At 48.5% G+C, this 24,140-nt stretch overlaps 2 protein-coding genes across 2 annotated transcripts in view; both read right to left on the bottom strand.

The window, feature by feature from the left end:
* LOC117005032 overlaps positions 1 to 13,788 on the bottom strand; it is a 182,790-nt gene extending 169,002 nt beyond the window's left edge. Inside the window, exon 1 of the mRNA XM_042780134.1 lies at positions 13,263 to 13,788. The gene's annotated coding sequence lies outside the window, so the exon portion shown is untranslated. The remainder of the gene's footprint in view (positions 1 to 13,262) is intronic.
* LOC117005014 (histidine triad nucleotide-binding protein 1-like) overlaps positions 1 to 24,140 on the bottom strand; it is a 48,309-nt gene that overhangs the window by 17,140 nt on the left and 7,029 nt on the right. Inside the window, exon 3 of the mRNA XM_033076230.2 lies at positions 11,956 to 12,060. Within this exon, the coding sequence (XP_032932121.1) occupies positions 11,956 to 12,060 (105 nt within the window). The remainder of the gene's footprint in view (positions 1 to 11,955; positions 12,061 to 24,140) is intronic.

Raw genomic sequence — 24,140 nt, 5'->3', positions numbered from 1 at the left:
CCTGATTCTCAGCTGTCCTTTGCTGCTGAAATTGCAGTTATAGAAGACGGATTGGTACCTGCCCTTCACTCAAATCAACATCCAGCCCTTAATTAATTTTCCCATTCCTAAAATCTCTAAACCACCAACCTCCTTCTACAAGGAAGAATACGCCATTTAAACTTTATGATTTCAGACCTTGGCTGTCTGCCAGTAGCCCAACCTGCTGTTTTCTCATCACCCCTCCTCAATAGGACAGGAGGAGAAAAGAGGATGGAAAAGCTCCTTCAGGACATAGCTACCTGGCAGATCTAAGGGCAGCAGGGAAACACCCGCCCCAGACAGCGCTTCACCCTTTCTTAAAAATGCTTACACAGGTGTGCCACCAGCTTTGCTGAGTTGCTCAGCTTTGGCTCTTGGGGAGTAGGGTGCCTAGCTGGTAAAAACTAGCTGTGTCTAGGACAGAGCAGACCCTGGCCTCTTCTCACAGAGGTCATGCCTGCAGGCCACACTCTGTGTGCAGTTCTGGTCCCCAGAATTCAACAAAAAAAGGTGGAAAGATTTGCGGGGGTGCCAAGGAGGGCCATGAAGATGCTCAAAGGGTTGGAGAACCTGTTTTTGCTGAATCCTTTTCCAGCGATTCTTTAAGCAACCTAAAACACCCATTTGCACCAATTGGCATAGTCGGAGGGATGGCAAGAGATATCACTGAATACTTACAGAAGCAGGGAATAAGTCCAAGTCCTAAACACTTGGACAAATGGGCTCAGCATGATCCAAAAGCTGTGGAGGAACATCTAAAAGCAGCTGGGGGCTGCATGAAGGCTAGCAATGACAAAGGAATTAGTTGCAAAATGTTAGGCACCTGCCTAGGCTCAGGGGGAAACTCCTCACAGTAGTCCAGTACTTCAAGGGGGCCACGTGGAGTAGACAAGGGACAACGGGCAGAGATTGCACCCATTGCTGGAGGTTTGCAAGATGCGATTGGACAGGGTGCTAAATAATCACATCTAGGCTCTCTTTCCCACAAAAGGCTGCACCACATGATCTTTCGAGGTCCCTTCACATCTGGGCTGGTCTACGATCGAACAGTTCTCCAGTGGATCTGGATTTAAATACCCTTGGCTCTCTCTGATTCGGAGCCAAGTATCCACAACCAGATTGCCTGTGAGGTGAGACATAAAATACCACCAGGTGCCAGAGACTTCTAAAACATATGGCAATCACCCAGCATACTGGTTTAAAAGTAAACCGTCAGCAGAAATGAACCTCACGCATCTACCTCAGGAGACATTATATGTTGGAGTTACAATTTACTAAGCAGTTTACAAGAAAACCAATGATACAGAGAGAACTGGTTTTAACCCACAGAGTATAAACTGGCACCCTGTTGGTCAAAGTGATGGCCACAGTCCTATCAAGTGGTGGTCGCAGTCCTCTTGGAAGTAATGCTCGCAGTCCTGTTGAAGTAATGCTCGCAGCCCTGCTGAAGTTTTGGTCCTCCTTCGGATCTGTCCAGTGGTGGTGCCCAAAGTCCCCAAACCCAGTGATTATATATATCCTCAGGCTCAGGCAGGATTGCTCAGGACCTCCCCAAGGACAGGGAGTTTCACAGTGGAAGAAGGTAATACTGTGAGTGCGGGGACATTTTGGGAGTCTTTGATGGTCTAAGTCACTGCATGATCCTAGTACCATTCAGTCCATTATGGTCCATTAGCAGAGATGACCCCTCAGGCAGAGTGGGAATATGCTGGTGCTTCCCAAGTAGGGAGTTATCAGGGCCAAGTCCTTCATGTCAAGAAACACCACCATGCCTCGCAGGGTTTGCCTCTTTTTCCTTATCTCATCTTGTAGCCTGAGATGTCAGGTGTGCACTGGGCAGCTACTGCAAGCGATCCATCAATAAAAGTTCATCAGGAATGACGCAGAAGGGGCTAGAATACACAGTTTGGTTATACTCACCACGGGTTAAACTTGCACCTTACTCCTTTAACCAGGACATTATCCACCCCTATATATATATCACCTACGTCATGCCAAACTTAATGGCTTTTCTTCAACTATATACCAATATATATATACACACACAATGAAACATTACAGACAGTTATCACTCAAAAATAAGGTCCCCTTGAGGTATGCAATGTGTTTCCCCATCATCCTGCATTACCTACCAAGTGTAACCAGGTCCTTGAGCAAAAACAACCCCATGTTTGGGTTTGCCTTTCTTTGAGGTGTGACTAATCTCAACTGTCATTCCTAACATACCTCTTATGCGTACCACAGGGACTCCATCTACAGTATGCAAGGGTTCTGACTGAGTAGAACCAGCTCAACTGATGGAACCTCGGGTAATGACCAAACTGGTGTCCTTTGCTGAACGCAGTTCCCACTGTCTGAAGGTTTCCCCACCCAGTGCATTCAAGGTGGTTTGTAGCAGTCCATTGCATCGTTCAAATTTCCCAGCAACTGGCGCATGAGAGGGAATATGATATACCTGTTTAAAACCATGGCTATCTGGCCCACGTGTCTATGAGGCTCTTTTTGAAATGCGTCCCATTTCAAGACTCAGTTCACTCCGCAGATCCATGTCACCACAAAACTTCCTTTTCCAGGCCCAGGATGGTGCTCTGAGCAATGGCGTGAGGCACAGGATATGTCTCCAGCCACCCAGTGGTTGCTTCTACCTTGGTCAGCACATAGTGTTTTTCTTGGTGAGTTTTTGGAAGTGTGATCTAATCAACTTGCCAGACTTCCCCATACATATATTTTGGCCACCATCCGCCACACCATAGAAGCTTCAACCGATTGGCCTACGTGTCTGAAGCACATGTCTCACAGTCATGGATAACCTGTGAGATACTGTCCACGATTAAGTTCACCCCGCGGTCACAAGCCCATCAGCATGTCGCATATCTCCCCTGATGACTGGAGGCATCACAGGCCCACTCATCTAGAAATAACTCTCCCTGGTCCTGCCAGTCCAGATCTAACTCAGGTACTTTAACCTTGGCATATTGATCCACCTGCTTGTTGTTACGATGCTCTTCGTTAGCCCAACTCTTGGGTACATGTGCATCTACATGATGGGCCTTCATGGTCAGCTTCTCTACCCGGGCAGTGATGTCTTGCCACATCTCAGCAGCCCAGATGGGGTTCCCTCTGCACTGACACTTGACCTTTCTCCATTGAGCTAGTCATCCCCACAGAGCATTTGCTACCAACCATGAGTCAGTGGAGATGTCGAGTCTTGGCCACTTTTCTCATTCAGCAATATCCAAAGACAGCTAGATGGCTTTGAACTATGCAACCTGACTTGATCCAACTTGTCCCTCGATAGTTTCTGCAACTCATCATGTGGGGTTCCATACGGTTGCTTTCCATTTCTGGTTTGTCCCTACAATATGGCAGGAACCACTTGTGAAGAGGGCGTATCGCTTTTCATTTTCTGGGAGTTGGTTATAAGGTGGCACCTCCTCAGCACGTCACCTGCTACTCTTCTTCTTTAGATGATAGTCCAAAACTCACACCTTCAGGCCAGTTGGTGATGATTTCCAAAATCCCAGGGTGATTAGGAGTTCCTATCAAGGATCACTGTGTGATCTGAGCGATCCACTTACTCCATGTAGCATTGGTGGCATGATGTGTAGAAGGAAACTTTCCTTTGAACATCCAGCCCAGTACGAGTAGTTGGGGTGATAGAAGAAGCTGTGCTTCAGTGCCAATCACTTCAGAAGTGGCTCAAATCCCTTCATAAGCTGCCAGGATCTCTTTCTCAGTTGGGGTAGAGTTGGTCTCAGATCCTTTGTATGCCCGACTCCAGAAGCCCAGCTGCGCTCCTCGGGTCTCCCTGGGTACTTTCTGCCACAGGCTCCAGGAAGGACCATTCTCCCCAGCTTGCTGCAGTGTAGAGCACGTTCTTCACATCCTGTCCTGTCCTGACTTGCCCAAGGACTAGAGCATGGCTAGTCTCCTGTTTGATCTGTCCAAAGCCTTTTTGTTGTTAAGGGCCCCACTGGAAATCATTTTTCTTCCATGTCAAAAGGTAGAGAGGGCTTACATTCTGACTATACTCAGGGATATGCATCCTCCAAAAGTCCACAGCACCTAGGAAAACCTGTCTTTCCTTTTTGCTGGTCGGTGGGGACACAGCTGGTATTGTCTTCATCACTTCCGTTGGAATCTGGCAACGTCCATCTCGACACTTGACTCCTAGAAACTGCATTTCCTGAGCAGGTCCCTGAACCTTACTTGGTTTAATGGAAAAAACAGCTTTCGGGAGAATCTGGATGACCTTCTCTCCTTTCTCAAAAACTTTCCCAGCTGCATTCCCCCATACAATGATGTTATCAATGTACTGCAGAGGTTCCGGAGCCTCATCCTTTTCCAGTGCAGTCTGGACCAGTCCATGGCAAATGGTGGGACTGTGTTGCCACCCCTCGGGCAGTGGGTTCCAGGTGTACTGCAAACCCCTCCAGGGGGAAGCAAACTGTGGCCTGCACTCTGCTGACAAAGGAATGGAGAAAAATGCATTGGTGTTATGGGCCTAGGCTTCTCAGTGAATTCCTTCCCATTATCATTGTGGAGGTGGTGGGAGGGGAAAGGAGTATCTCCTAGATGAACAGCCAACAATCAAGACACAAAAAGAGGTAGCTAATAGCCCTGGGATACCAACACAGTTTTCTTTTGAGGAAGGGAAAAGAATAGGGGGCTCAGGAGTTTTAGGTGGTGGGGGTGGGCTCTTCCACTCAGGGGATCTGCAAACTGTCACATGGTGCTGCGGGAGGTTGTGTGCTCTGACCTGGGACTTCGCTGTGCTGCAACTCAGCACTACGACTGAGTCCTGCCTACCTTCTCAACCTGTACCCGCTGCTGATGAGAAGATTCCAGCCACCAGCCGTCCGTCACCCGCATATTGACCACTACTAGCACTGGGACCAACTACCACCCGCGTGAGTTTGCAGGAACCTTTTTGAAAGGGGAAGGACTCCCTTTTCCTCTCTCATCTTGGTGCCAGCCCAGGCCACCTGGGGAGGTTCCAAGTTCGCATCGGAGTGGCCCCTGCCAGCTGCAAAGCAGTTACGGCAGGTTTTGACTGCCTCTCCTTGCAATGTCCTTTAGGGTCTTTCAAATACCCACTCCCGAGGAAATCTATGCCAAGGATACACAGGGCCTCTGGACCAGTCACAATGGGGTGTTTGTGCCATTCCTTCCTGCTCAAGTTCACTTCAGCTTCCACTACAGTCAGTTTTGTTGGGAACCCCCGGTCACCCCAGAAACATTTTGCAATGGCATTAAAGTACATTGTGTGCCAGCGTCAACTAAAGTCTTATACTTTTTTGGGTCTGATGTGCCCGCCCATCGGATCAACACAGTCCAATAGACCCTCTCCTCTACCTGGCTAGAGGCAGGGTCCCTCTGGTTCTAGTCATGATACTTATTGTTCCCTTCCTGTACATATGAACTGGAGGTCCCTTCAAGAGGATTGGATATAACATCATCACTCCTATATTGCCGGGAGTATACCCTCGAAGAGTGTACCCTCTCTCCTTAGCTGGTGGACACCTGCTTCTAATAGCAGAGACTCACGCCTGTCCTGGTGAGATATGGAAGATTCCCCCTTTAAGCTCCTCTCTTTGTTTTGTAGCCCTCTTCAATTTTCTCTTCCAGCCTCCAGACACGCTCAGCCAGTTTTGTTCCCACAGGCGAGACATGGGCCCATAAACGGGGCGGTAACAGTGTCTTCATAAATGCTGAGTTTACTAACCATTGCACCCAACTTACCTTCTCCCTCCCTACATTGCAGCATCGCTAAGTAACAGGAATATATTTCTGACCAAGTTGAGCCTATTTCAGCCACATTTGTGATGCGTACTAGACACTGTCTGGACTTTTAGGGAATCCCTTGTGCTCTGAAAATGCAGTCTCCAGCACAGCTACAGTAATTTCACGACCATAAGGTGCACCCTTTTCACTAAAATTTTGGTCCAAACTCCAAAGTGCGTCTTATATTCCAGACCGCCTTATATATGGACAAAGTTTGGAAATTTGCCAACCCAGACGTGCGAGCTGCGAGCCGAACTGCAGCCAAAACAAACCTCAAACACTGACAATGTGTCTTGGGTTACAATACAGGATGTGATCAAAGTATCTATTCTATCACCATCTGTTGTGACCAGGTGGGGCAGTGATCCTTATCTCCGTGGGGGATACTCTGTTTCTGGGCCATCCATTGAAACCAGTAGGGCATTGTTCCTTATCTTTGCAACCCCCCCATCCTTCCTCCAGGGAGTTATCTTCTGCTAATGGCCCATTGAGTCCCACTGTGTGACTGATAAAATTACTTTATCCCATTGAGAGTTGTTCCAGCCAGGGGGGAGAGCCAAGCCTTTCTTACCTAGATAAAAACTGAAATTCTAGGACACCGAGTAGGTCTTCCTCTACTGGACTCTAGAAAATAATGATTTTTCTCCACATCACTACTAGACCTCTGGAAGGAAACTGCACCTTCTACAAGACCACTGCTTCAACTAAACCACAGCTGTCACTGCAAGAAGACTGCGGCCACCATTTAATCGGACTGCTACCAACACCCTGCCTGACGGGGTGTCAGGTTGTGCTCTGACTTTGTCAGGGTTTGGAGTTTGTTTCTTTGTAGTACTGTATTTCTATTTAAATTTCCCCAGTAAAGAACTGTTATTCCTAATTCCCATATCTTTGCCTGAGAGCCCCTTGATTTCAAAATTATAATAATTTGGAGGGAGGGGGTTTACATTCTCCATTTCAAAGAGAGGCTCCTGACTATCTTAGCAGACACCTGTCCTCCAAACTAAGACACAAAGTCAGAGCACAACCTGACACCCTGTCAGGGTGACACCCGTCAGTCAGGGTGTTGGTAGCAGTCCCGTTAAATGGTGGCTACAGTCCTCCTGCAGTGAAAGATGTGGTTCAGTTGAAGCAGTGGTCTTTTAGAAGGGTGCAGTCTCCCTCCAAAGGTCCAGTGATGATATGGAAAAAAAGTTCAGTTTTCCTCTGGAGTCCAGGGAAAAGAGGGCGACTTGGTGTCCCAGAATTTCAGTTTTTATCTAGGTAAGAAAGGCTTGGCTCTCCCCCCTGGTTGGAGCAACTCTCAATGGGATAAAGTAATTTTATCAGTCACACAGTGGGACTCAATGGGCCATTAGCAGAAGATAACTCTCTGGAGGAAGGATGGGGGGGGTGCAAAGATAAGGAACAATGCCCTACTGGTTTCAATGGATGGCCCAGAAACAGAGTATCCCCCACGGAGATAAGGATCACTGCCCTACCTAGTCACAACAGATGATGATAGAATAGATACTTAGATCACATCCTGTATTGTAACCCAAGACAGCACAGTTGGCGTGATTGTTACTAATTCATTACTTTGTTGCGCGCGGATCCTCGCTGCAAAAAAAACCTGCGCCGTACAGTCTGTTGTTCCTTATAGTAGTGAAATGACTCTAATTCCCTGAGGCATCGGCTACCTTGCTCCATCATGTTCCACCGTCCTTGCTGCACATGGAGATCCTCCTTACAAAGGTATCTTTTCCTCTACACTTGACAGCAGTTGCCGCCACAGGTTGACAGTTTCCTGCATTTTCCTGATGCCACGGTCAATAATCACACCCCAGAACATGGATCCCAGTTGCCTGGCTTCACTACCATCGAGAATTGTATCGTTAGCCATGGCATCCCAGATTTGGAGCACTCAGGTCAATACGAACTCATTTGCCTCGCGTGTGAACTCTACGCAGCTCAAGCAGCTTGCCCAGGGATAGGGATCGAGTGATGTTTTCCGGCTCTGTCTCTTCTGCTGGATGTGAAGGTCTTGCCCTTTCCTCGTCATTTACTATGCAGATTTTCTTTTCGGAACAAGGGCGGCTGCTACATGCACAGGTTGTCCCTTTGGTGCAGCAAATGGTTTGCGTGCATAGGTTGCCTGTTCATTTGTTTCCTTTTCCCTCTGGCTCAGACGTGCTTTGTGTGGACATGGTTTCTGTTGATTTGCTTCTTTCCTGCTCCTGAAAGCATTGTACCATACCAAGCAGTGTCGGCTAAGCAATGGACAGGGCCCAGCATGTTGCTGTGAGTTGTCCATCTCTGGAGCTGTCAGAGTCTTTTCGCTTCACATAACTTGTTATTTTAACAGGGTCCTGCAGTTGTTCAGAGGTGAACTTCCAGATCATTGGAGGAGAGAAGTCTACCAAATACTGGCCCATCTCCTTTGACTTCCCATGCCACTCAGGATTATCTACTCCCAGGGCAGGCCTCCAGACAAACTCCCTAGAAGCCTCTGTCCTGACTCTAAGCATGGCGTAGACAGTGCAAGATGTATAGAGAAAACTTAGCAGAACTAACAAGAAGATTATGCTGTCCTTAACATCTAGAGGCAACTCAACATTCCCAAAACTGTTGCAGCAGGTCTGAAGGGCTGGGAAAAAACATTCTCTCCTCTTCACCCCACAGGCTCAATGCCTTCTATTGTTCAAATCCTGTACTGCATTAGTGCATAACACTGAACTCCATGTAAAGTGCTAGACAACTGTTTTCACATTTTGGTCAGACAAAACAATCCCTCTAGGCCTCAGATCCAAGGACACCCTACAGCCTCAGGCCCCGGAAAGTATAAACAAAAGTGAATTGGCGGGGAGCAAACTGGGTGAATATGACTTCATTACCTGAAGCTGTAATTGGAGGATTAACCCCTGATGTGCAAATGGACCAAACTTATATCTGCCTGAAAAACTTGTCACCACTGTCCATTCCATCTTGGCTGTAGCCTCTGAGGTTTCTGACTGCCCAAGGTGTACCTCTTGAAGGCCTGTAATAAATACCATTGCCGCGGCCCGGGGAGGAGCGGGGGGCCCGCACCGCCATTGCCGCGGTTCGGGGGAGGAGGGGGGGGGGCCCGCGCCGCCATTACCGCGGCTCGGGGAGGAGAGGGGGCGCTCTGCCCCCGCCCTCCGCCGCCATGGCGGGAGCAGGGGGTGCTCCGTGCTTGGCCGGCACCGCGGCAGGAGCGAGGCGCTCTCTCCGTGCCCGGTCGGCGCTGCGGCGGGAGCGGGGCGCTCTCATCCGTGCCCGGCCGGCGCTGCGGCGGGAGCGGGGTGCGCTCTCTGTGCGCGGTTGGCGCCGCGGCGGGAGCGGGGCCGGGCGAGCGAACCCAGAGGGAGCGGCCAGCCCTGAGCGGCAGCGCCGAGCTGGGTCACCTGATCCCGTCAGTAGCCCCGAGCGGGCTGAGTCTGCACAGTCTTAGTTGAGCCAATAAACCCCCCGCCATGCTGCGGTTCTGTTAGTATTTGGAAACTTTGTTGTACGCGGGTCCTCGCTGCCTACTTTTATTCTCTTAACCTTGTCTAGCCTCTGTTCCAGGTAGCCACTCCAATGCATCGGGCCAGGTGCGATTATTAATGAGGCCTCAGAGGTAGCAGCCCAGACTAGAACAGGCAAACAAGACTGAATACACATTCCAAAGCAAACCAATTGCCTCTGATGTCAGCATTCCATAAACGCAGTAAAATCAGCAAAGCAGTTTTGATTGCTCTCCTGATCGTAAAGAGAGCATCATAATGGGCAAATACTTCCCCCTATGCAGAAATATGTACAGCGTACAACATGCACGTGAATACACCCAGAAACATGATGGTCAGGAAAGTTTCTATACCCCAATACACTAATGCTTTAGAACAAAACTTTAATTCCGACCTCTCTCAGGCCTTACACTGGATGCTAAAAGATGTGCTGGCTTAAAAGTAAACCGGCAGGAGAAATGAATCCCAGTCAACTACCTCAACAGACATTACAGGTCGGAGTTACAATTTACTAGAGATTACAAAAAACACAATGATACAAAGAAAACTGGTTTTAACTCACAATATCGGAGTATAAATTGGCACGATGTTCGTAAGTTGATGGTCACAGTGCTGCTGAAATTCTGGTCCTCCTTCGAATCTGTCGAGTGGTGGCACCCACAGTCCCCAAACCCAAAGATTATATAGGCTCAGGTTCAGGCGGGAGTGCTCAATACCTCCCCCAGGACAGGGAGTTTCACAGTGGAGGAAGGTAATACTGTGAGACATGGGATATTTAGAGTCTTTGATGGTCAAAGTCACTGCAGCTGCCCATGATTCTAGTACCATTGATTCCATTATAGCCCATTAGCCGAGATGACCCCTCAGGCAGGGTGGGAATGTGCTGGTGCTTCCCAAGTAGGGAGTTATCAGGGCTGAGTCCTTTGCGTGAACAAAAAGAAACACTACCCTGCGTTGCAGGTGTTTGCCTCTTCTCCCTTATCTCATTTAACACCCAGCTTATAGGCTGAGGTGTCTGCTGTACAGTAGGCAGCTACTGCAAGTGATCCATCATTAGCAGTTCAACAGGAATTACACAGAATGTGGTACAACACACAGTTTGCTTACCTGCTCATAGTGCTAAACTCGCACTCTACTCCTGTAACCAGGACTCCCAGGTCCAACAAAAGGCGGATGCTTCCAAAACAGTGCACCATGGTGAAACCACCCTTGGAAAGCATGCATGTAGCCTCACACAGAGTAGCTTCTTCAGTTTTAGCAGCAGCCTCCATGGGCTTTCTCTACGTTGGCGTACCACTGCCAAAGAGCTAAGTCTTTGCTTCCTACAAGACGCAAGAGACTGCTAAGTGCTTTGAGCATCACATTTCAAACAAACATGCAAATCACTATCTCTGAAACGCTGTTATCTGGCTGAAACATTCCACATACTTCCAGTACAAGGAGACACCCCTTGAACTTGCAGAACTACTTCCCCTCAGTAAGACGCGCAAGGCCGAGGTGATATCCCCATGACAAATCTTTATTGTGCAACTGCTGCTCAAAGCTTTTATTACCTTCCACAGACACACAGAAAAAAAAAAAATTACTCATCAAAAGCTGCTAGATTGATGGGCAACAGATGAAATCCATTCAGTGGAGATTTGCACACGTGCAGCAACTCTTGCGGTGCCAAAATCTTAGTCAGGCGGCCAGCCCAACTGATAGCCACCCAGAACGGGTAGATGTATGCGACAGACAGACTGCCCACCCTCGGGCCCTTCATCCACAACCATCCGGAATCCATTGGTCAGGCTCAGGTGAGCAACACACATCTCGCCAACAATCATTACATGCCCAAGAAGCTGGAGAAGGAAGTACAAACCCATAAATAAGTAAAATTAAAAGAAAAAAGCAACACAAAGAGGGGAGAGGGCAGGAAGGGAAGGAATGAGAGTAGAGAACCACCCAGAGAAAGCAGTTAGCCAGTTCCTAGCAATTCAACCTTTGCATGTCGAAGTAATGTCCGTCCAACTGCTGGCAACTGAAGCTTTCCAAACAAAGCTACCAAGGCCAACCATGCACGCTATAGGGGCAAAAGAGAGCTTGGTAATTTTTCTCAAGTTAGACAGCAAAGGACTACAAAACAGCCACAGAAACTGACTTTGTCTCCAGGTTAAAGCCCCCATTGTGTCTTTAGGCAACATAACCAATCCTGGTGGAAAATAAACTTTAGGCTGCCTTTTGCATAGGTTTACAAAGCCTTGAACTTGACTTTCGTAGATAAAAGCAAAACATCCAGCATCTCTCAACCACCTTTGTCCTTCCTTGCCCCTTACCTGCCAAAAACCCCAAGCCCTCTTCTCCATGCTAGAAGTACTACTACTCTTACTCTAAACCACAAGACGCACCAGACTGTGCTCCAAAACACCACTGCATTTTGCACCAGAAGTACATGCACAGGGACCAGCACTGCTTTATAGCACTGCTTTTAGTCACAAAACCTCAACTCCATTACAAGGTAGAGGCAAAAGATCATAGCGCCAGAAAACCCAAAGTAGCCTAATGTGCCCTGCCAAGATGGAAAGGGGGGATGGGAAAGAGTCTAGTAAATGAGGAACTACCTACAGGTACAGTTTAGCTTACAGAATACTCCCACAGTACTTACACATTCACCAGAATCTCCTGCTTCAGACAACTCGATAATTGGCTCCTCAGGCATGACTAGGAAAAGCGTCCTGTCTAGGGGCAAAAGATCACGGAACGCACCGCACTGCAGGAAGAGTAAACAGTTAAAACATAACTGGCTTCAGAGAAAAGTAAGAGCTTATGCAAACCCATCTGCCCCGCTGAACTCCTACAGAAGCAGATTACCACATACCCCAAACGCAAGCTAGAACATTGTTTTTTCTTGCATGAATATAACGCCTTCTATACACAAAATACAATCTATTTACAGAGCCCCCTCCAGAAGCGGGATTCCTCATGCAAGACGATGGGGGAAGGAGAGAGGCCACTACTTGCAATTAAAAACCTCCAGTAAGTTTTAGTTCGGGTTGATTCTTTCCTAAGCAGATTTTCTATTGGATGTGGTCCATGCAGAGACTGGAGACAAATGGCTTAACTGAATCATCAAAGAGTTTAGTGAAGTGGAAGAGCAGCGGCCATTCATTTCCCACAGGACAGGGAGCTCAAGTATTGAACAAACTATAATCACGGGAAGCCTGCAAGTGCCTTCTAAAGCAGAAGGAATGCCTAACTGCTAACTTTCAGCATTTTAATAACTAAATCATATGGCATATTACCTTAAACTTAACATCGCAAAGGAAACGGCTGCATTGTTTTTCCCCCCTCCAGTCTAAGCAGCTCACTCCAGTTTACAGTACCAACACTCGTGACCCTCGCAAGCACGCTATTATCGCGGTCTCAATTTCCCACAGAAACAAGTTCGGAAAAGCTATTGCAGCCTCCAGGATGACCACTGTGAATTTTTTTTTTTTTTTTTTTTTTTTTAAACCAGAGAAAGCCGTATTTCCTTGCCCTAATAATCCAGTTTGAGGGTTCAGAAGCAAAGCCTAACACAGCGAAGCTGCGAAACCTCTTCGATGCTCTTAGGAGACACATTGACACCAAGGTTCCAGCCCAGGTCATTGTCTACGCGCGCACACGACACAGCAGGGTAGGATACGAGGCAAGTCCGGACAGCACCAGCAACCCAGAACGCCCGCAGCAGCCGGAGGGCTGGAGGAGCGGCACAGAACAAGCTTAGGGGATGGTGCAGCAGAGAGCGCCATAAGCCAGAGAGGCCCCGTGCGTCCCCCGTCTCTGCACCCACCCGCAGCAGCAGCGTCGCCGCACGCCCTGCTACACGCCCGGGTACCGAGCAGCGGGTGTCCTCGGCTCGGATGCCCGCGAGCGCGGTATGAGGGGAAGGGGGAGGAATAGGAACCGCGCACAGAGCAAAGCCACGGCTACCTCCTAGTCTTTGTCGCTGACGATACCACAGAAACGCCTCGCCGATAATCTTTCCGAAGACAGTAGTGGCACCACCAGGGCGAGAGGCCAGCACCCCGATACTCTCGTCAGCCAAGGACAACGCCCGCTCCGACACTTCCTCCGCTATGCCGGGCCCTTCCTGGCGCCCATTGGGCCGACGGATCGTAGCCCGTGTCTCGATTTGCAGTCTAGCCTGTCGTTTTCGCTTTCCTCCGCCCCCTTGGCGGGTCCGTCTTTGTCGATCTGGTGCCCGCGGGGCGCGGAGGGATCTGCCCCGTGTAGTGCTGCGACCCTGAGGGCGGCCTACGAGGTCGCAGAAGAGGCTGTTAGTAGCTACAAGTACTATTTGTTGTTATTTGTAACCGCATCAAGTTCACCGCAACAGGTGCCTGTGCCTTTTTGGTGCTGCTCCCTCCAGTCAAATGACTGCTTGGCCAGGGCAGTGCAGGCCTGGCCTTAACTTCTCAGGACATTTTGAAAAACCAACAGAAGTTGCTCTACACTGTTTGCTGAATGCCCCACTTCCATAGCAGATAGTTCTAAGCTGCACGTGTCCTGGAAGCAAATAAAATACAAAGCGTAACTTTGGCACTCCTGGCTTGAGGGGCTAAACACAGTAGGATTTGGGCTAAGCTGGGTAGGAGGCTTTTAGAAAAACAGGCAGTGCCCTCAAAGCTGCCCAACGGTGGTCGTTGGTGCCCTGCACCTCCGGGGACAGTGAGCACCTTGAATGGTGCACACGATTGTCTTGTAACATATATAAACCCTGCTTTCCTCTATATCGGGCTGAGGATATCCTTGGCCGCCTTTGCGGCAAGAGCACATTGTCCTATTTTGTAAAGCTGCTTTCCAGCCGATCGGCCTCCAGCATGTACTGACTGGTGCCTCCCCAGGTCCAGGACTTATGTATCCACAGGTTCCTCGGGTGGTCTCAAAAGAGATCGTTTCCTATGATGGAAGGGACTTTGTTCCCCAAGTCCCTGCACTGAGGTTCAGGGTTTTGAGAGGTGTGGGACTACTGCCAGTGAAAACAAAGGAAAATAAATCGCTGAGTACCACAGCCTTCTCCATGTTGCTGGCCACTAGACCTCCTGGCTCATTTGGCAGCAAGGGCGGCTGGGGGGGGGTGGGAGGGCAGGGCATGAGGGTTGCATCCGCTTTCTTTGGTCTTATTTTCTGACCAACGCACCCATGGAAGCCCATCTTATGATTCTTTACATCCACTGCCATATTCAGCTCCAGCTTTGCCTCAGCTTTTCTGAACCAATCCCTACAGACCTGGGTGGCATCTTTAGATTCTCTCCAGAATGCACGTCCCTGCTTCCACTACCTATGCATTTCCACTTTGGGCTTCAGCTCAACCAGAAGAGAAGGCTGTTACTCAGCCACGCTCATCTCTTGCCTAACTTGCCTGATTTCTTACAGTGAACTCATCCTCTTAATCAGGTGGCCTATAGTAGATAGGCATGGAAATCCTGCCTGTGTAGCCAGATTCCATGCTTCCTGTCAAACTCCTCTTTTAAAACTTACTTGCCCAAGGAGATGCTTCGGTTAGGCACACTTGCAGCTCTGACATCCACCGCTGCCTTTGGGTTCTAAGGGGGACTTCCAGGTACTGGAGCTCTTGCCCTGCCCTTTGCTCATTGACCCTGTCCATCACTCCCGCGCGGGGCTGCTGATTATTCTCTCCCTCTCTCTCATCGCACCCTCACTTTTAAAGTCCTCCTAATGAGGTCAGCTATCCTACTGGCAAAAATATATTTGCCCCGCTTTTCTGGTTGTGCATTGAAGTCACCTAGCAGGAGAGCACACACACATACACACAGAGGTTTTTCTCTACGAGAACTTCCTCTGTGAGTTGATGGGACCAATTGGAGGCTGTTTTGGTTGTTGACAGTGTGGTAAACCAATTGGAGAAGTTAATTCGATCCGTGACTCCCATTTTGAAACAAGCAAACTCCGGAAAGAAACTCTCTTTCTTTTCTGGTCTTTTCACCAGCTAATAGCGGCGCAGCCCGGGCCTCTCTGCCTGTACGACCTGGGCGGGCAGGGGTGGGCTTGGGAAAGCCGCCAGGCCCGTTCTCGACCAGGGGCCCTGATGGTCAGGGGGGAAGAGAGGCAGAGAAGCCCTTTGCTAAGATCCTAGCCCTGCCATCCCCGGCGTGGCCACAGCTAAACAGGGCCGTGCCTTGCCGCCGGCTCCGAGCAGCCGAGCAGCCTTGGGGAGGCGGAGTCCCCCCCAGCGTGGCTTGAGATGCTGGCACGGCTCCAGCATGGCCTGGCCCAGCCCCCTTCACCTTCTGTGTGAAATTTAAACCCTTCCAATGCTCGGATAAGACTTGCAGACCTCCTATCCTCCCTTGAATGAGAGGAAATAAAGCAGAAAGTATACACCAAAGTCAGTGAAGTAGGAGCCAAGTTTCCAGACGGGAGGAGATCGAGGAGACGCCGTGAAAGTTGGCTGAAAAATCTTTTTGTAAGCTATGGGGTGGACTGTACTGCACTGAAGATTCCTATAAATAGTGGAGAAAACATGGGGGGGTTGAAGTGTTTGAGAACAAGATCCTTTGCCTCGAGGGAAAAGGGGAACATCTGTTCTGGAGAATGAGGTATGAACAGAGAAATTTGAGGAAAAAGAGATGAAGAGAACTTTTGCTTTTGAATAGCTTACCCTTAAAAGCAATACCCCATGAGTTTGACATGGCCTACAAACACAACTCTGGGAAGGCTGTGAAGATGGGAGGAGTTTCACAATTTGCAGACATTTCCCGGGCGATGCGAATCATGAAAGTGAAGACACAAGAGAAATTAATTTTTCTCTTGGAAAAAATCCCTATAGCCAAACAAGAAGAAACTCCTCTCCCTGAAGTGAATTGAAACGATTATTTAAGTGAAGGACTGACTGAAGTATGCTGTTTTTAAGAAATGTGGGGAGGGGGGAGGAGGGAGGGGTCTGAAAATCTTATTCTGAATTTCCTATTTTCTCTGTGTTGTTCAGAAAGTTCTTCTTTTTACCCTTTTAAGTTTTAGGCCTGCCTTGTTTTGGCTCCTAATCCTATCTCACAACAGAAATTGAATACATTAAAATTGGCAAACCTAAACTAAACCAAGACACCCACTTAGTGAGGAGGAGCTCCGCTCTCCCAAGCAGACGCTGATCCAAAAACAGGGTCCCATGCTCATAGAACCCAGAACGCTGTTGCAAGCACCAGCTCCGCAGCCAATTATTTACTCCCATTATCAGTGCCCTTATCCTACACCAGCTGGACGGCATCAAAAGCATCTATGGTGGGTTGACCGTGGCTGGATTCCAGGTGCCCACAGAGCTGCTCTATCACTCCCCCTTCTCAGCTTGGCATAGAGAGAAAATAAGATGGAAAACAACTCACAGGGTGAGACAAGGCAGTTTGCTAAAGGAAAAGAGAAAGTTTTTGCACAAAAAAGCAAACAGGAAAAACAAATAATTATATATCCCCTGGTTGCCATCAGCAACCACTGTCCGACCACTTTCCAAGAAGCAGGGCTTCAGCACGCGTAGGGGTCGCTCCTAAAGGCAAACGTTGTAAGTAACAAATGTGCCCCCTTCCCCCTCCTTAACTTAGCTTTTATTTCTGAGCTGAAGTCATATGGTACAGAATAGCCCACTGGTCAGTTTGGGTCACCTGGTCCAGTGGTGTCTCCTCCCAGGATGTTGCCCAGACAACTGATGCTGGGGCAGAATGTTGGAGAGACAGCACTGATGCTGTGCCAACATTGTTCAGTAGTAGTCAAAACACCGGTGTGTTATCAACACCTTTCTAGCTACCAATGCAAAGCACAGTGTGGGAAAATGACCGGGGACCCTGTGGACTGGTAACTGGGGATTCAATTAGAGGAAACTTAGGAGTTATATTAACATCCTTACAGGAGTTATAACAGTACAGGAATTACAGGGCAAATCACAGTTGCGGCTCCCTGGATGGAATGCAGTTGGCATGACTTCAAACCTATTCCGTGATGATTCCCCAAACACACACACCTTCTGGGAGGGACGGGAAGGAAGGTGGAGTGGCACGAAGGCCACGCTCTGCAGAAATCCTTGCAGGGAAGGGAACTCAATGGTGCTTTGCAGCTGATAAACCACACACCACCTGGCAACCAGGGGAGGGAGGTAGGGGAAGATGTATGTCTTACTGCTGAGCCAGCAACTGTGCTGAAATCACTCTCTTTAGATGTACTAGCTTCATTAAAGCCTAATAATAATATTAACGCACACCTCCATCCCAAAGTTACCCACCTCCAAAGTGCGACCACCTCTCACTGGGCATGCGCTCTATATTCTTTTTGACTGTATCTTCAAAAGCAAAGCAAGAGAATTTTACACCAATCAGGAAGGATGGTATGTATGACTAGAGTCACTCAAGCTCCACGTAAGCACACAGAAATAGTATAAAAATAAGTCGAGGATGGGGAAAAGTTAAAGACTCCATCGTAGTTGCTAGGATGAGTTGATGGGATGAACCTGTCTTCTTCCCCTCAGAGATGCCTACTGGATAAGAATCATACTCAACGCATGCTGAACATTTTCTTGGGGATTAGAGCTTGTCTGTATGTTCCATCAAATATATTTTTGCAGTCAGACACTGTCACGGACAATCTTCGAACCCTAACCAGTCACAATTTATATTAATAAAGAGTGTTATTCCATAAACTGTTAGTGTGAATCCTTGGCAGATGCTACCAGTCGCCAGTAGCAGGTAACACAATGGCTAAAGGGAAAGACCTGCTGAGAGCTGCTATGGGGAAATGAACTGCATCTTAGCAACACCCAAACCAGCATCATTGGGGCCTGATTCTCAGCTGTCCTTTGCTGCTGAAATTGCAGTTATAGAAGACGGATTGGTACCTGCCCTTCACTCAAATCAACATCCAGCCCTTAATTAATTTTCCCATTCCTAAAATCTCTAAACCACCAACCTCCTTCTACAAGGAAGAATACGCCATTTAAACTTTATGATTTCAGACCTTGGCTGTCTGCCAGTAGCCCAACCTGCTGTTTTCTCATCACCCCTCCTCAATAGGACAGGAGGAGAAAAGAGGATGGAAAAGCTCCTTCAGGACATAGCTACCTGGCAGATCTAAGGGCAGCAGGGAAACACCCGCCCCAGACAGCGCTTCACCCTTTCTTAAAAATGCTTACACAGGTGTGCCACCAGCTTTGCTGAGTTGCTCAGCTTTGGCTCTTGGGGAGTAGGGTGCCTAGCTGGTAAAAACTAGCTGTGTCTAGGACAGAGCAGACCCTGGCCTCTTCTCACAGAGGTCATGCCTGCAGGCCACACTCTGTGTGCAGTTCTGGTCCCCAGAATTCAACAAAAAAAGGTGGAAAGATTTGCGGGGGTGCCAAGGAGGGCCATGAAGATGCTCAAAGGGTTGGAGAACCTGTTTTTGCTGAATCCTTTTCCAGCGATTCTTTAAGCAACCTAAAACACCCATTTGCACCAATTGGCATAGTCAGAGGGATGGCAAGAGATATCACTGAATACTTACAGAAGCAGGGAATAAGTCCAAGTCCTAAACACTTGGACAAATGGGCTCAGCATGATCCAAAAGCTGTGGAGGAACATCTAAAAGCAGCTGGGGGCTGCATGAAGGTTAGCAATGACAAAGGAATTAGTTGCAAAATGTTAGGCACCTGCCTAGGCTCAGGGGGAAACTCCTCACAGTAGTCCAGTACTTCAAGGGGGCCACGTGGAGTAGACAAGGGACAACGGGCAGAGATTGCACCCATTGCTGGAGGTTTGCAAGATGCGATTGGACAGGGTGCTAAATAATCACATCTAGGCTCCCTTTCCCACAAAAGGTTGCACTACATGATCTTTCGAGGTCCCTTCACATCTGGGCTGGTCTACGATCGAACAGTTCTCCAGTGGATCTGGATTTAAATACCCTTGGCTCTCTCTGATTCGGAGCCAAGTATCCACAACCAGATTGCCTGTGAGGTGAGACATAAAATACCACCAGGTGCCAGAGACTTCTAAAACATATGGCAATCACCCAGTATACTGGTTTAAAAGTAAACCGTCAGCAGAAATGAACCTCACGCATCTACCTCAGGAGACATTATATGTTGGAGTTACAATTTACTAAGCAGTTTACAAGAAAACCAATGATACAGAGAGAACTGGTTTTAACCCACAGAGTATAAACTGGCACCCTGTTGGTCAAAGTGATGGCCACAGTCCTATCAAGTGGTGGTCGCAGTCCTCTTGGAAGTAATGCTCGCAGTCCTGTTGAAGTAATGCTCGCAGCCCTGCTGAAGTTTTGGTCCTCCTTCGGATCTGTCCAGTGGTGGTGCCCAAAGTCCCCAAACCCAGTGATTATATATATCCTCAGGCTCAGGCAGGATTGCTCAGGACCTCCCCAAGGACAGGGAGTTTCACAGTGGAAGAAGGTAATACTGTGAGTGCGGGGACATTTTGGGAGTCTTTGATGGTCTAAGTCACTGCATGATCCTAGTACCATTCAGTCCATTATGGTCCATTAGCAGAGATGACCCCTCAGGCAGAGTGGGAATATGCTGGTGCTTCCCAAGTAGGGAGTTATCAGGGCCAAGTCCTTCATGTCAAGAAACACCACCATGCCTCGCAGGGTTTGCCTCTTTTTCCTTATCTCATCTTGTAGCCTGAGATGTCAGGTGTGCACTGGGCAGCTACTGCAAGCGATCCATCAATAAAAGTTCATCAGGAATGACGCAGAAGGGGTTAGAATACACAGTTTGGTTATACTCACCACGGGTTAAACTTGCACCTTACTCCTTTAACCAGGACATTATCCACCCCTATATATATATCACCTACGTCATGCCAAACTTAATGGCTTTTCTTCAACTATATACCAATATATATATACACACACAATGAAACATTACAGACAGTTATCACTCAAAAATAAGGTCCCCTTGAGGTATGCAATGTGTTTCCCCATCATCCTGCATTACCTACCAAGTGTAACCAGGTCCTTGAGCAAAAACAACCCCATGTTTGGGTTTGCCTTTCTTTGAGGTGTGACTAATCTCAACTGTCATTCCTAACATACCTCTTATGCGTACCACAGGGACTCCATCTACAGTATGCAAGGGTTCTGACTGAGTAGAACCAGCTCAACTGATGGAACCTCGGGTAATGACCAAACTGGTGTCCTTTGCTGAACGCAGCTCCCACTGTCTGAAGGTTTCCCCACCCAGTGCATTCAAGGTGGTTTGTAGCAGTCCATTGCATCGTTCAAATTTCCCAGCAACTGGCGCATGAGAGGGAATATGATATACCTGCTTAAAACCAAGGCTATCTGGCCCAGGTGTCTATGAGGTTCTTTTTGAAATGAGTCCCATTTCAAGACTCAGTTCTCTCCGCGGATCCATGTCACCACAAAACTTCCTTTTCCAGGCCCAGGATGGTGCTCTGAGCAATGGCGTGAGGCACAGGATATGTCTCCAGCCACCCAGTGGTTGCTTCTACCTTGGTCAGCACATAGTGTTTTTCTTGGTGAGTTTTTGGAAGTGTGATCTAATCAACTTGCCAGACTTCCCCATACATATATTTTGGCCACCATCCGCCACACCATAGAAGCTTCAACCGATTGGCCTACGTGTCTGAAGCACATGTCTCACAGTCATGGATAACCTGTGAGATACTGTCCACGATTAAGTTCACCCCGCGGTCACAAGCCCATCAGCATGTCGCATATCTCCCCTGATGACTGGAGGCATCACAGGCCCACTCATCTAGAAATAACTCTCCCTGGTCCTGCCAGTCCAGATCTAACTCAGGTACTTTAACCTTGGCATATTGATCCACCTGCTTGTTGTTACGATGCTCTTCGTTAGCCCAACTCTTGGGTACATGTGCATCTACATGATGGGCCTTCATGGTCAGCTTCTCTACCCGGGCAGTGATGTCTTGCCACATCTCAGCAGCCCAGATGGGGTTCCCTCTGCACTGACACTTGACCTTTCTCCATTGAGCTAGTCATCCCCACAGAGCATTTGCTACCAACCATGAGTCAGTGGAGATGTCGAGTCTTGGCCACTTTTCTCATTCAGCAATATCCAAAGACAGCTAGATGGCTTTGAACTATGCAACCTGACTTGATCCAACTTGTCCCTCGATAGTTTCTGCAACTCATCATGTGGGGTTCCATACGGTTGCTTTCCATTTCTGGTTTGTCCCTACAATATGGCAGGAACCACTTGTGAAGAGGGCGTATCGCTTTTCATTTTCTGGGAGTTGGTTATAAGGTGGCACCTCCTCAGCACGTCACCTGCTACTCTTCTTCTTTAGATGATAGTCCAAAACTCACACCTTCAGGCCAGTTGGTGATGATTTCCAAAATCCCAGGGTGATTAGGAGTTCCTATCAAGGATCACTGTGTGATCTGAGCGATCCACTTACTCCATGTAGCATTGGTGGCATGATGTGTAGAAGGAAACTTTCCTTTGAACATCCAGCCCAGTACGAGTAGTTGGGGTGATAGAAGAAGCTGTGCTTCAGTGCCAATCACTTCAGAAGTGGCTCAAATCCCTTCATAAGCTGCCAGGATCTCTTTCTCAGTTGGGGTAGAGTTGGTCTCAGATCCTTTGTATGCCCGACTCCAGAAGCCCAGCTGCGCTCCTCGGGTCTCCCTGGGTACTTTCTGCCACAGGCTCCAGGAAGGACCATTCTCCCCAGCTTGCTGCAGTGTAGAGCACGTTCTTCACATCCTGTCCTGTCCTGACTTGCCCAAGGACTAGAGCATGGCTAGTCTCCTGTTTGATCTGTCCAAAGCCTTTTTGTTGTTAAGGGCCCCACTGGAAATCATTTTTCTTCCATGTCAAAAGGTAGAGAGGGCTTACATTCTGACTATACTCAGGGATATGCATCCTCCAAAAGTCCACAGCACCTAGGAAAACCTGTCTTTCCTTTTTGCTGGTCGGTGGGGACACAGCTGGTATTGTCTTCATCACTTCCGTTGGAATCTGGCAACGTCCATCTCGACACTTGACTCCTAGAAACTGCATTTCCTGAGCAGGTCCCTGAACCTTACTTGGTTTAATGGAAAAAACAGCTTTCGGGAGAATCTGGATGACCTTCTCTCCTTTCTCAAAAACTTTCCCAGCTGCATTCCCCCATACAATGATGTTATCAATGTACTGCAGAGGTTCCGGAGCCTCATCCTTTTCCAGTGCAGTCTGGACCAGTCCATGGCAAATGGTGGGACTGTGTTGCCACCCCTCGGGCAGTGGGTTCCAGGTGTACTGCAAACCCCTCCAGGGGGAAGCAAACTGTGGCCTGCACTCTGCTGACAAAGGAATGGAGAAAAATGCATTGGTGTTATGGGCCTAGGCTTCTCAGTGAATTCCTTCCCATTATCATTGTGGAGGTGGTGGGAGGGGAAAGGAGTATCTCCTAGATGAACAGCCAACAATCAAGACACAAAAAGAGGTAGCTAATAGCCCTGGGATACCAACACAGTTTTCTTTTGAGGAAGGGAAAAGAATAGGGGGCTCAGGAGTTTTAGGTGGTGGGGGTGGGCTCTTCCACTCAGGGGATCTGCAAACTGTCACATGGTGCTGCGGGAGGTTGTGTGCTCTGACCTGGGACTTCGCTGTGCTGCAACTCAGCACTACGACTGAGTCCTGCCTACCTTCTCAACCTGTACCCGCTGCTGATGAGAAGATTCCAGCCACCAGCCGTCCGTCACCCGCATATTGACCACTACTAGCACTGGGACCAACTACCACCCGCGTGAGTTTGCAGGAACCTTTTTGAAAGGGGAAGGACTCCCTTTTCCTCTCTCATCTTGGTGCCAGCCCAGGCCACCTGGGGAGGTTCCAAGTTCGCATCGGAGTGGCCCCTGCCAGCTGCAAAGCAGTTACGGCAGGTTTTGACTGCCTCTCCTTGCAATGTCCTTTAGGGTCTTTCAAATACCCACTCCCGAGGAAATCTATGCCAAGGATACACAGGGCCTCTGGACCAGTCACAATGGGGTGTTTGTGCCATTCCTTCCTGCTCAAGTTCACTTCAGCTTCCACTACAGTCAGTTTTGTTGGGAACCCCCGGTCACCCCAGAAACATTTTGCAATGGCATTAAAGTACATTGTGTGCCAGCGTCAACTAAAGTCTTATACTTTTTTGGGTCTGATGTGCCCGCCCATCGGATCAACACAGTCCAATAGACCCTCTCCTCTACCTGGCTAGAGGCAGGGTCCCTCTGGTTCTAGTCATGATACTTATTGTTCCCTTCCTGTACATATGAACTGGAGGTCCCTTCAAGAGGATTGGATATAACATCATCACTCCTATATTGCCGGGAGTATACCCTCGAAGAGTGTACCCTCTCTCCTTAGCTGGTGGACACCTGCTTCTAATAGCAGAGACTCACGCCTGTCCTGGTGAGATATGGAAGATTCCCCCTTTAAGCTCCTCTCTTTGTTTTGTAGCCCTCTTCAATTTTCTCTTCCAGCCTCCAGACACGCTCAGCCAGTTTTGTTCCCACAGGCGAGACATGGGCCCATAAACGGGGCGGTAACAGTGTCTTCATAAATGCTGAGTTTACTAACCATTGCACCCAACTTACCTTCTCCCTCCCTACATTGCAGCATCGCTAAGTAACAGGAATATATTTCTGACCAAGTTGAGCCTATTTCAGCCACATTTGTGATGCGTACTAGACACTGTCTGGACTTTTAGGGAATCCCTTGTGCTCTGAAAATGCAGTCTCCAGCACAGCTACAGTAATTTCACGACCATAAGGTGCACCCTTTTCACTAAAATTTTGGTCCAAACTCCAAAGTGCGTCTTATATTCCAGACCGCCTTATATATGGACAAAGTTTGGAAATTTG

Source organism: Catharus ustulatus, chromosome W, assembly GCF_009819885.2.
Source record: "Catharus ustulatus isolate bCatUst1 chromosome W, bCatUst1.pri.v2, whole genome shotgun sequence".
Classification (NCBI taxonomy): Eukaryota; Metazoa; Chordata; class Aves; order Passeriformes; family Turdidae; genus Catharus; species Catharus ustulatus.
The sequence above is the reverse complement of the archived record's forward strand: the minus strand, read 5'-3'. Positions and strand labels throughout refer to the sequence as shown.